The sequence below is a fragment of the Canis lupus genome, chromosome 7, assembly GCF_048164855.1.
Source record: "Canis lupus baileyi chromosome 7, mCanLup2.hap1, whole genome shotgun sequence".
Taxonomy (NCBI): Eukaryota; Metazoa; Chordata; class Mammalia; order Carnivora; family Canidae; genus Canis; species Canis lupus.
In genome coordinates this window covers 69,847,734-69,859,965 of record NC_132844.1, presented here as the reverse complement: position 1 = coordinate 69,859,965, position 12,232 = coordinate 69,847,734, and the positions used below count along the sequence as shown (strand labels likewise).

The 12,232-nt window shown below is 53.6% G+C and overlaps 3 protein-coding genes across 5 annotated transcripts; 2 read left to right on the top strand and 1 right to left on the bottom strand.

Annotated features, from left to right (window-relative positions):
* Nucleotides 1-274: 274 nt before the first annotated feature.
* Nucleotides 275-2,164, top strand: B3GALT4 (beta-1,3-galactosyltransferase 4). 2 transcript variants are annotated; one of them, XM_072833493.1, is made up of 2 exons: nt 275-440; nt 707-2,164. In XM_072833493.1, the coding sequence occupies exon 2, from the start codon at nt 730-732 to the stop codon at nt 1,879-1,881; it is 1,152 nt and encodes a 383-aa protein (XP_072689594.1). In that variant the 5' UTR covers nt 275-440; nt 707-729; the 3' UTR covers nt 1,882-2,164. The 2 variants fall into 2 exon arrangements, with proteins under 2 accessions (XP_072689594.1, XP_072689593.1); XM_072833492.1 differs by having other exon boundaries at nt 431-567.
* A 284-nt stretch (nt 2,165-2,448) lies between these two features.
* Nucleotides 2,449-10,463, bottom strand: WDR46 (WD repeat domain 46). Its single transcript, XM_072833488.1, has 15 exons — nt 10,263-10,463; nt 9,949-10,161; nt 9,760-9,840; nt 9,503-9,615; nt 9,291-9,378; nt 9,101-9,162; nt 8,738-8,842; nt 8,500-8,650; nt 8,247-8,382; nt 7,954-8,053; nt 3,589-3,902; nt 3,346-3,440; nt 3,090-3,185; nt 2,823-2,936; nt 2,449-2,710 (listed from the first exon to the last, which is right to left on the bottom strand). The coding sequence occupies exons 1-15, from the start codon at nt 10,329-10,331 to the stop codon at nt 2,609-2,611; spliced, it is 1,839 nt and encodes a 612-aa protein (XP_072689589.1). The 5' UTR covers nt 10,332-10,463; the 3' UTR covers nt 2,449-2,608.
* PFDN6 (prefoldin subunit 6) lies at nt 10,445-12,018 on the top strand. Of its 2 annotated transcripts, none has more exons than XM_072833496.1 (5): nt 10,445-10,553; nt 10,919-11,066; nt 11,317-11,387; nt 11,467-11,591; nt 11,798-12,018. In XM_072833496.1, the coding sequence occupies exons 2-5, from the start codon at nt 11,003-11,005 to the stop codon at nt 11,925-11,927; spliced, it is 390 nt and encodes a 129-aa protein (XP_072689597.1). In that variant the 5' UTR covers nt 10,445-10,553; nt 10,919-11,002; the 3' UTR covers nt 11,928-12,018. The 2 variants fall into 2 exon arrangements, with proteins under 2 accessions (XP_072689597.1, XP_072689596.1); XM_072833495.1 differs by lacking the exon at nt 10,445-10,553 and adding an exon at nt 10,639-10,773.
* Nucleotides 12,019-12,232: the final 214 nt, after the last annotated feature.

Genomic DNA, 12,232 nt, shown 5'->3' with positions numbered 1-12,232 from the left:
CCTGCCCACTAACGTTAGAGGTAAATTAAAAATCACTCGACCTTGAGGGTGACCCCAAGCCCGTTTGTAGACAACGGAGGTCCCCAGAGGTTTGCGCAGCGGCGTGGCGGGCGTGTCTACCCTGAGCACTGGATGGCCTGGGGGGTATTTACAGGCCTTAGGCGCCCCTGGCTTGCTTTAAAAAAAAAAAACAGGCCCGCGGAGGCCGGAAGTCGCGGGCTGCCGGTAGGGATAAAATCCTCCAAATCTCTGACCCGGAAGAGCTGAGCTCCGCGGCCCAGCAAGGGGGCGCGCGTGTGGCTGAAGAGGTTCGCCGCCACCGGGAGGCTGCTCTGCGTCCGCGGAACGCTGCTCCGGACTCCGCTCCCGCCGCCGGTGCTCCGCCTGCCGTACCGCGTCCGCCGCAGCCGCGAAGCTTCGGAGCGGCTTCCGGGAGGCGGGTGTGCGCGCGGCCCCACGCCCTCCCCGGGAGGGAGGCGGGCCCAGCCGCCACCGCGGGCGGGGGAGGGGCGGCCGGCGCTGCAGCTTAATCTCGGAGCCGAGCTCGGGCGGCGGGGCCCCGACGAGGTAACCTCCCGCAGTCCTGGCTGCGGCCCCCTCCGGCACCGGTACCCGCCGCGCGCTCCAGCCGCCCGCTCCAGCCTAGGCGTAGCCGGTTAGGGACCCGGGGCTTCCTCCCGCTAACCGCCTTCGTGTTTCCCTCCAGGTCGCTTCTGATTACCCCACGCCATGCCCCTCAGCCTCTTTCGGCGCCTTCTCCTTGCTGCCCTGCTGCTGGTGATTATCTGGACCCTCTTTGGGCCCTCGGGCATCGGGGAGGAGCTGCTGAGCCTCTCTCTGGCCTCCCTGAGCCCGGCTCCCGCCTCCCCGGGGCCGCCCCTGGCCCTGCCCCGCCTCCTGATTCCCAATGAGAAGGCGTGCGGGGGTCCCGGCTCCCCACCCTTTCTGCTCATCCTGGTGTGCACGGCCCCAGAGAACCTGAACCAAAGAAATGCCATTCGGGCTTCGTGGGGCGGGCTGCGCGAGGCCCAAGGGTTCCGGGTGCAGATTCTCTTTCTTTTGGGAGAGCCAAGCTTGTGGCATCCTACCAAGGAACCCCACGACATCGACCTAGTACGGGAGGCAGCGGCCCAGGGGGACATCTTACAGGCGGCCTTCCGGGATTCCTACCGTAACCTTACTCTCAAGACCCTCAGTGGGCTGAACTGGGCAGACAAACACTGTTCTATGGCCCGCTACATCCTCAAGACAGATGATGATGTGTTTGTCAACGTCCCCGAACTGGTATCAGAGCTGATTCGGCGAGGGGGCCATTGGGAACAATGGGAGAAGGGCAAGGAGCCTCCAAGAGCAGTTAAGGCTGGAGATAAAGAGTGGGAAGAAAGGCCCATCTTGAAGAGCCAGCCAATGCCTCTTCTGTATCTGGGCCGTGTGCACTGGCGGGTGCACCCCTCTCGGACACCAGGGAGCAAGCACCAGATATCGGAGGAGCAGTGGCCTCCCACCTGGGGCCCCTTTCCACCCTATGCCTCTGGTACAGGGTACGTGCTGTCAGCTTCTGCTGTGCAGCTCATCCTAAAAGTGGCCAGCCGGGCACCCCCTCTGCCACTGGAGGATGTCTTTGTGGGGGTGAGCGCCCGACGAGGAGGTCTCACCCCAACCCACTGTGTTAAACTGGCTGGGGCCACCCACTACCCCTTGGACCGGTGCTGCTATGGGAAATTCCTGCTGACATCCCACAAACTGGACCCCTGGAAGATGCAGGAAGCCTGGAAGCTGGTGGGCGGCTCTGACGGGGAAAGGACTGCACCCTTCTGTTCCTGGCTTCAGGAAGTTTTGGGCATCCTGCGATGTCGGGTAATAGCCTGGCTTCATAGCTGAGAGTGCCATAGTAGAGGAGTGAGGAGCTGAGGGTCGAGCCAGCACACCCACAACCTTCTCTGGCCCAGGCCCAACACAGGGGGCCCTGACTGGCTGCAGCTGATCGGTTTCCTCTATCAAATGCTCCATCTATCACTGAAGATGGAGGGACACAGGAGAAATCCAGGGGCCTGGCCTGCCAGACCTAGTGATGGTCACCAGGAAGAGCAAAACAATGCCGGGATTGTTCTCTCCAGCTATGGCGGGGAAGGGGCACAAGCTCCTCAATAAACTTGTCTGTCTACCTCTTCGAGTGCAGCGTAGTCCTCACCAGGAGTCTAACAACGCAAACCTGGGGAGCCTGGAGGCTGCCAGACCATTCTGGATGGGAAGGACATCTCCAGGGACATGGGAAAGAGGAAGGCCCCTAAGGAACAAGGCTGAGGTCATAGTGACAAGATAGGGGGTGAGGGTAAAAGCAGGATACCACGACCCCCTCAGTTCCTAGAGTAGTCCCATGCTGGGCAAAGGGAGGGGAACAGGTCCCCAGGACGATCTACACACATTATCCAAAAAAAACAAAACAAAACTACTTTCTTCTTTAATACCAACCCTGCCCCAGAGCCAGCAGTCTCTCTCCAGCTGAGGAAGGGGCACAGTGCCCTCTCCTTATTCCAAGGAACAGGGTCATTTCCCCAGAGGCAATCATGGGGACAGATGGCATTCTCAGGCCATCCTGGAGCACGGCTCAGCGTACAAATCTGTCCAGGGCAGATGGCCGGGCCTTCAGGGGCTTGGCTTTCTTCTCTTGCTTCTGTGGCTGTTGCTCAAGGCTCTGCCGGACTTTGTCCTGGGTAGGGAGAGGGGGCAAGATGAGATGTGTCAGGCTGGCAATGGCAGAGGCACTAGCAGGAGGATGCAGCCAAGTAGGATGCCTAGCCCCCCCCGCAATGATCATTTACCCGGTGCTCCTTATCCATGACCTTCCTCCTCCTCTTCACCAGGCTTGCTGTCGAGCTGCGGCCCTTCTGCTTTGGCTTTGGCTGGAAGGGAGCCTTGGCTTCAGGGTCGTAGCCCTAAGGGAGGGACAAGGGTGAAACCTAGAACAGTCTCAGAGGCCAAGAACTGTGGCAGCCCCCATCTCCTGTGCCATACTTCTGGGGACACAGCATGGGGGAGGGAAGTTGTAGAGGTGAGAAAGGTTTGAGCACCAGGGCCTTGCTCCATACCAGTCTCTCTATCCGCTCCTTCTTTTCTTGCTCCAAAGAGATGACATCAACCTCTGCCAGGGCTCTTGGATCCAGACAAATGAGCTCTGCAGGCACCTGAGGTGTCACAAAGGGACAAGAACAGGTCAAGAGCCATAGGAGAGTGACCCAAAGAAGGACAGAGGCCAGGGCGCTGCTGAATCCCACTCTTCCCAAGACTTGGGACACGGGAAGCTTTCCCCAACCCCAGCCCAAAGCACACACAGCACAGGCTCACCTTCTCCAGCAGGGCCTTCACCTCCCACTCCTGGCGCTGCTTCTGGCTCCTGTAAGGGTTATTCTCCAGGCCATCAAAATTGGGCTCAGCAGCCCCTGGAGGAAGGGAGAAGCATGGAGCCATAAAAAGAACCCAGTCCAGCAGCTCCAGCTCCACCAAGCCCTTTGCTCTTGGCTGTCTTGAGCAAACCCAAACTTCCAACCAGAGTTCATCCACGTGGATCCCATCCCCTAGCCTACTCACCAGGGACCAGCATGCTGGTGATGCCCCCACTGTGCCCCAGCCCCAGCACATCTTCAAAGGGGCAGAAATGAAGACCATGCACGTGGCCTGAGAGCCGATGGGTGAGGTAAGGCTGCTCCAGGGACGGGGGGCTGGCCATGCCCTGCCCCATCCATATGTTGACCACGTCACTCATGCCCGCAGCCAGCAGTCCCCGCTGAGAAAAGGCCAGGTGCCCCGCTCCCTGGGGCAGGGTCCGAGCACTCAGAGGCTGGAACATCCCTCGGAGGTCAAAGATCTTCAGCTGGTGGTCCAGGCCAGAAGTGGCCATGTACCTGGCGGAGAAGAGGTCAATTAATCTGTCGTGTGGGCTTACTGAGCAGGGCTATGGCCAAGTGCGGGCATGAAGTCTTGTTGGGGAAAAACAACTTTTATTCCCCTTTTACAGATAGGGAAACAAGCTCAGAGAAAGGAGACTAGGGTGAATGGTATGGTAGAGCTGGAATTCACGTCAGGCTAGAATTCAAGACCCTTCTGTTTGTCCTCTTGACCAAAGTTTACGGTGCACAGGCCCATCTATACCAAAACGTGATGTTCTAGCACACACACAGTGCAGTGGCTCAGCAAAGAGAAGGATTGACAACAGTGGTCAGGGAGGACTTCATAATAAAACTGGGATTAGAGCTGTTCTAGCTCATTCTCAAGAAAACCAAGAAACATATACAGCAGGTAAAATGAATGAACATCAGAGTGTGGAGGTGGTAAGATGGAAGCAGAGGTCTGCTTTCAGGACTGGAGGGACATGTGGTCAGGAGGATGACGAGGAGACAGATTCAGGGGGCTCTTTAAACTGAGACTGAAGACCCAACCCTGAGTCATCAACACTACTCTCTGGCATTGAGACCATAAGCTGAAGACTGCAAGGACCTGAGAGAAGCTGAGGAAGCAATGACATAACGTGCTGGAGGATCCTGCCCCACCCTGTGTCTCCCCAGAAGAAGGGAAGGCACAGAGGTTTTGTCTGTTTTCAGAGCTTAGGAGTTTCTATGTTCAAGTTGTTCCTCAGAGACAGAGGCTGACGGAAGACCAGGCAGGCCAGGGGATGTAATTTTGCCAATAGGCCATGGACTCTCTTCTTAGCTTTGGCTGGGAACCCCAGAAGAGGGGACTGAAGGGCTCCTACGAGAGGGACTAACCCTGTGATGGGGCTGAAGAGAGGCCCAGCTGGATATGACTCCAGACACGACAAGACAATCAGGACCCCAGCTCCAACAGATGGAAAGACATCAGTGCTAACCAGGAATTACTGACGGCTCCCGAGACACGGGGTCATACCTTTCATTCAACCCACAACACAAGGGCACATGCTAGCTTCTCTCCCCACACATACCCACCTTTGGGATCCCCTGCACAAATACCACCAGCCCATTGGCCAGAAGATATCCAGGGTACACTACCACACTTCTAAACTGGCAGACAACAATTTGGCTCTGAGAATCCAATCCAATCCTACTGCAAGCTCCCAGAATGCCTCGTAAGGCAGACAGTAAGCCTCATCTCTGGAGCCCCTGTGGCTTGTCTGAAGCACTCCTGAGGAGGACCAGAGATAAGAAGAGGTGGGCTCAAGATCAAGGACCAGAGCTGTTCTCAAGGGGTTGACCAAATCTCAGGGAACTTAAGGGGTGAGGCCTTGGGCACAGCAGTACCTGACCACAGCAGCCCAGAGGGAAGGCAAACCACAGCTTAGATTCAGTGGCCCACAGAAGGCACTCTCCTAAAGCCAGGTTGGCAAAAATATAGAATAAAAATGGTTGAAGCAAATCACTTGTCTCCAAAGATACAACAATTGTGGAGAACAAAGAGGGTCTGAGCATGTGGAAGGTTTTCATAAAACCCAACTTTTTTTTTTTTTTTTTTAAGATTTTATTTATTTATTCACGAGAGACACACAGAGAGAGATAGAGGCAGAGACACAGGCAGAGGGAGAAGCAGGCTCCGTGCAGGGAGCCTGACGTGGGACTCGATCCTGGGTCTCCAGGATCACACCGGGGCTGAAGGCGGCGCCAAACCGCTGAGCTACCAGGGCTGCCCAAAACCCGACTTTCTTTAAAACCTTTCCTGACTTTAAGACTACTTAAAAATAAAGTTACATAGTTTATACTTCATGTAGAAGATTCCGGTGCAGCAGTATAAAAGGAGGTAAGTAGCTTGTGGGAAAGTCAGCCAAGTAGCTTGTGGGAAAGTCAGCCTAGGCCACGCCTCGAGGAAGAAGAACCAGAGTCTGGAAAGTGGCTGTGAGCATCGTGGGTGTTCACAGGAGACAGCAAGGACGGAGAGAAATAGACCTTGGAGGGGCTCTCGGGAGGAAAGCAGCCAAGACTTCATGGGTCACAGGCAGTAATGAAGTTCTGTCACCAAAGCAAGGAGCAGAACCTGGGCACTCAGAAAGCACCCAGATAGCCGAAGACTATAAGGCTATGTAGCCAGGTGACAGGAAGTCAAATTCTAGGTGACAGGAAAATACAGTAAAAAGAGAGCTAGCAAGGAGGAATCTGCGAGTGGGCTGACCTATCCCAGGATGGACACATTAAGTCTGGTGTGACAAGTGACAAAAGACAACTCAGCAGAAACTAAATACACCTCCTGGCTAATTATTTCCATAAACTACAGTCCCTGTCTCTGTTCATAAGGTGGAATACCACACCATGGCAAGTTCCATGGCCCCTTCATCCCTGTACCCCTCAGAACTGCAGCAGAGTCCAGCCCACAGCAGGTCCTCATATGTGAGTGCCTAACAGGGGTATTAAAGGAACACCAACTAATCCCATCAGAGGGAACTTGTGTGGAACAGTGTACCAGGTATACACATTAATACATACACACACATGCATGTGCACGCACACCTCACACAGCCCAGCAGGGCACCTGCAAACTCCCAAAGAGTAGAGATTCAGAGCATGCCCACCACTCCTACCCCTCACATCACCAGCCAGGCCTAAAGAGAATGATCACTTCTGATACCAATGGTGAAACCCAGTGCTCCATGCTCCCTGGGCACCATGCCTTAACTCGTGTTAATGTCTAGGTCCCCAGGGCTTGGGACCTACAGCCCATATGCCAGATCCAGCCCACCACCTACTTCTGGACGGCCCTCAAGCTCCAAATGTTTTGGACATTTTTTTAAGTGCCTGGAAAAAATTCAAAAATATTTTGAAATAGGCGAAAATTATATAGGAGATTCAAATTTCAGTGGCCACAGAGGAAGTTTTATTGGAGCACGATCACACTCATTCTTTGGCTTCTTCTGTGGCTGCTTTGTACAACAGCCCGGGAGAGCAGTCAAGACCCAACATCACGTATGGCATGTCATCTCTTTACACCACTGTGGGTGCACTACAACTCAGTGACATGGTTACAACTTGACAGTGTTTCATGTGCCACCTATCTCATCGCTTGTGTGAAAGACGTTTTCAAAGACTAAGTAAAATCTCTCCACAGACTGACATTAACAGATAAACATTTGCAACTGAGTTTGCTGATTTAGAACACTAACTATGAACCTCAACTGAGCAAAATGTTATCCTCAAAAAGAGAAATCCAATTCTTCCCATTAGTAGACCTGTATTATAAAAATAGTTACCTGTACTCGGTAACTATTATATTTTGAATTTCATCACTTAAAAATTCGTGATGCTTTCTCATTACTTAAGTACCTATATAACACACTCGAATTTGCCTCTTGGCCAGCAAAACCTAAAATCTTTTTTTTTTTTAATAGTTTAAATTTTGTTTTCAATTTTTATTTATTTATGATAGTCACAGAGAGAGAGAGAGAGAGAGAGGGGCAGAGACCTAGGCCGAGGGAGAAGCAGGCTCCATGCACCAGGAGCCCGATGTGGGATTCGATCCCAGGTCTCCAGGATCACGCCCTGGGCCAAAGGCAGGCGCCAAACCGCTGCGCCACCCAGGGATCCCAAAACCTAAAATCTTTACTACTTGGCTCTTTATAGAAAAAGCTTTCTACCTTTGAGCTAGATACTCATCCATACTCTTGGGGTAAGGAAAGCATGTAGCACACAGAGGTTCTGGAATGTGCCCACACTTACATGGTCAGTCAGTGGCTACCATCACGATTTATTTACTTTATTATTATTTTTTTAAGTAGGCTCCACCAACACAGGCTTTGAACTCACCACTCTGAAACCAAGACCTGAAATAGATCAAGAGTCAAACACTTAACCAACTGAGCCGTCTGGGCTACCCAACCAGGATTTACAACCTAGACAGCCTGACTGTGAGTCTGTGCTCCTAAAGGTACACTGCCTTCTATACCTTTCTACCCAGCTGTGACGTTCTCAGCACCTCAGGACCAAACAAGTGACTTACGTGCCTGTAGAATCTACTGCCACAGCCCGGACTCCACCCCGATGACAGAGAATCTTTGCCAGCGGCTCCTTCATGGCTGGACTCCATAAGGACACAGTACCTAGATGTCAGGGGAGAGGAGCCAAAGTCACTAACAGGCACTGAGGTGATTACCTCTGGGAAAGACAGGGTCTCAAGACCAAGAGGTAACGAGAGGGAGGAATAGGGGCTACTTGAAGGAACGTGCAAAGTACAAACAAGGAAGCAAAGCAGGTCAGGATGGTCAAAGAGTCAAAGCTCAGCTAGAGACCAACCATTGCTGTGTCCGAGATGGATGACAGCATTGTAAGGGTTCTTAGTCATGACGTCCAGCCGCCCAGCCCGAGCATTCAGAGCTGCCACGATCTTTCCCACTGACACATCCAGGTAGGTCAGAAACCCTGTCTCTGACTGAGAGAGAGAGAAAGAATGAGTCCTGATTGCCCTCCATCCTTCTACTGAGATCCCAGAGAAGAAACAGTTTTCTCAAGGGCTGCCACCCAGTCTCTTCACTCCAGAGGCACTCACAGCCGTGGCCAGAAGGAAATGGAAAGGCAAGAACTCCAGCCGTGTGACTCGGTCACAGCGGCGGATACAGTGGAGCTCGATGCCCTGGTTGTCATAGATGTGAAGCCAGCGATTCTGAGCGACAGCAAACAGTGCCTCTGAATGCAAAAACCTGGAAGGAGGAGAAGAGTGGTTAAGAGGGAAAGAGGGTCAAGGGACTGTCATTCAGTCAGGAAGGAGATGCCCCACCCCCACTGACCGGATGTCCCGCACTGCCTCCATGACGTTGATCTCACACATGAGCCTCTTTGTTACCCAGTCAAGGGTGGCCACATGACCCCGGTGCCCTCCAAAAGCCAGGTGTCTGTTGGAGGTGGGGGACAGGCAGCATGTCAACACAGGGAAGCACCCTGACTCAGACCATGAGGTCTTCCCCCCCACCGGCCCCGCCTCTCCGGATAAGGAGATGCTTTACATGCTCACCCTCATATGCAAACAAATCACAGAACCATCCCCACTTCATCAGCCTAAACATATACCATATGGCTGAGGTGAGTGTGGCTGAAATGGTTAAGGAGATGAACCACATCCTAGTTCAAGAGTCACTGATATCCAATCTTACCTCCCAACTGGGGAGTAATTCAGTCTGTAGGGTCCAAACTGCCTCAAGTTTAAATCAAAATGCTGAGAGAGGGAAAAATGAAAAAAAAAAAAAAAAATCAAGGAAGAATGGGCTCCTCTTGGTAATTTCCACCTCTAGTTCCCACTTCTATCTGTGCCACCAGTGGCCCCTTTTCCAACCTCAGACTCACCTTGGCTGCACTTGCAATATCCACAGCCTCCACAATCTCAGCCTGGCGTATCTTTGCTGTGTCCTCCCCATCCTCCCCTTCCAGAAACCTAAGGGTGAGCACTAGGGTTGCAGTAAAACTTACAAATACACGGTGGGTGTACCAACGTAAAAATGAGAACGAGAAGCCCCATCAAGCAGGGCCTGGGGAGGTCCACATTAGGATCCACTTACCCAGGTTCCTCAGCAAGAAGCAGTTCAGAACGAGCAGCTTTAATACTTATTTCCTCTTCCTCAGCTTCAGCCACCTCTAGTCGGCTTCGTGTTTTCGACTTCGAATGTGGCAGCTATACCAGCGTTGGCAGGAGAGTAATGAAAAAAGAACCAGGTGTTATGTGGGGTGCCAGGAGAGTCACACAGTTCCTCTTCATCCAACTCACTCATATGCTCTCCCAAGCTGCAATCCCTCCTCACTCCCAGCTGGTCCTCACCTTTTTGGATTTGTCAATGCGACGGAACTTGCGAGCCACTTCCTCAGGGATGGGAGCAGGGCCTGGAAATGGATCCTGGGCCTGGGGAAGGAGGAAGCAATTAGCAGACAGGTTAGGGTTGACCCCAACCATCGCACCTGTAAAGTACAAGGCAACTTGCCCCACCACCTTATCAGGTCCCAGGCTCACCCCGGACAAATTTCTCTGAGGCTCAAGATTTCTCTGTTCTCGAGGTTTCTTCGGGAACTGAGGCTTCCCGGGGATCCGAGACTTTTTTGGGAGGTTAATGTTCTTTGGCCTCTGGGGGCGGAGCTCTCGATTCCTTTTCTTGTTACGAGGGGGCCCTGGAGAGGCTCCGGCAGCGGTCAGAGTGGCTTCCTTCTCCCAGTACCTCCGCGGTTTCTACGGGCAGATCACAAGCTCTAACACTCCATAGCCCTCGCCCCCCCACCCCCGGGACCCCGCAGCTAAAAATTTCCCTTCCACCCTAGCGAGGTCTCTACCTTCTTCTTGGTCTGAAGTCTGGCCTTCTTGGGCTGGACATCTCTGCCGGGTTTGGAGGCTGTTTCCATCTAGCCCACCGGAACGACGACCCACGTGCAAACTTCTCTCAGCTGTCCACAGACGGCTCGGAAACTCCCGGAAGCCCGCCGGCCCTCGTCCAATCAGTGCTTACCAGGTCTGAAGCCGTCTGAGCGCCATCTTGAATGAGGGCCCACTCTCTCTCGAGGGGCGGGGCAGGTCTTGGCTCCGCAATCCCGAGCAGCCGCTTATGCCCGAGTAATGAAAGAAAGGTAGTCTGGGGCTGGGGACAAAGTAACGGTGCAGTTTTTTTTTCCAGCTCCGTTTCCCTGTCTTGCCTAAAACCTCCCGGGTCCAGTTTTCTGGGGGAACACCGTTCACTAAACGTGCCAAAACTACAGTTCCCGGCATGCGTCAGAAGACAGCTTCCGGCGCCTTCTTTTCCCAGCATTCTTTGTTTACTTCCAGGTTTAGTAATAGTGAAGCGAGAACGTGAGTATGGCTGGGTTACGGTTGAGGGGCTTGGGGTCTTGCTGCGCCCGCCACCTCCTGGGGCCTGCGTGGAGGGCTCTCTGGGACGAGGAGAGGCTGTGGTGCCCTGGGAGGCTGCCTCGCAAGAGTGCTGTCCTTTCCGCAGGCCGGGCCAGAAAGGGGAGTTTAGGTACCTCCCAGAGTGAGACCCAGCGCCCGCTCCCACTCCCCGCGGGCCTTCGTCCCCGCCATGGCTGAGCTAATCCAGAAGAAGCTACAGGGAGAAGTGGAGAAATATCAGCAGCTACAGAAGGGTAAGGGAGCAGCGTCGGCGCGGCCTCGCCCCAGACCCTTCACTTACAGCCCAAAGCCAAACCAAGATAATATGTTGTGCCCCACTAGAGGCCCCGCGTGCAGCTCCTTCCCCATCTCGGAGCTCGTCCCCACCCACTGACCTGTTGCCGCCTCCTTGTCTACTTCCTCAGCTCCGTTTTCTTCTCACCAGGATTGGGGTCAGGCGGCACATGTGATGTGTTTAATCAACCCTTTCTTCCTAACCCCCAGACTTGAGTAAATCCATGTCGGGGAGACAGAAGCTTGAGGCGCAGCTAACAGAAAATAATATCGTGAAGGAGGTGAGAGAGGGATATGCCGGGCCAGAAGGGACCTGACCTGGAAGTGATTCTGACCTTGTATGTCCCATCCCTCCATCAGGAGCTGGCCCTGCTAGATGGATCCAACGTGGTCTTTAAACTTCTGGGTCCTGTGCTGGTCAAACAGGAGCTGGGAGAGGCTCGTGCCACAGTGGGGAAGAGGCTGGACTATATCACAGCTGAAATGTGAGTCTTTGTTCTGACACCCTGCAAGGCACCGGACGCCCCCAGCGTAGAATGTCGAGGAGCCGTTGGAGTAGTTCCAGGGTAGCCCTGTCTGATCTGCTTCCTCAAACCCTCCATGGGGAGTCCAGGAGAGTCCAACCCATCAGCACCCTCAAGAGTAAATCCCATCAATTTCTCATTTGCTTGTCTCTCTTGCCTCTCTTCAGTAAGCGATACGAATCCCAGCTCCGGGACCTTGAGCGGCAGTCAGAGCAACAGAGGGAGACCCTGGCTCAGCTGCAGCAGGAGTTCCAGAGGGCCCAGGCAGCCAAGGCAGGGGCTTCTGGGAAGGCCTGACCCCATGGGGGGGGGAGGGAATGAGGCAGCTCAAGGGTCTATGCTGTAGCTAATAAAATGTGAAAACCCCTGGCTGTTTTCTGACCAGCCACTTCCTGTCATGATGGTCTCTTCCTTGGGCCCCTTCAACTTTATATATATGCCACCTGCATTACTCTGTTCGGTCCCAATTCTCGTGACTGGAATTGCCACAGAGTAATCCTCCTTTTTTCACTGAGACTAAAATCTGAAACGTCTCACACCTACTTGCCTATATACACTACGCTTGCCTTGGTTGGCATGCCCCTTAGGAAACATGAGAAGAG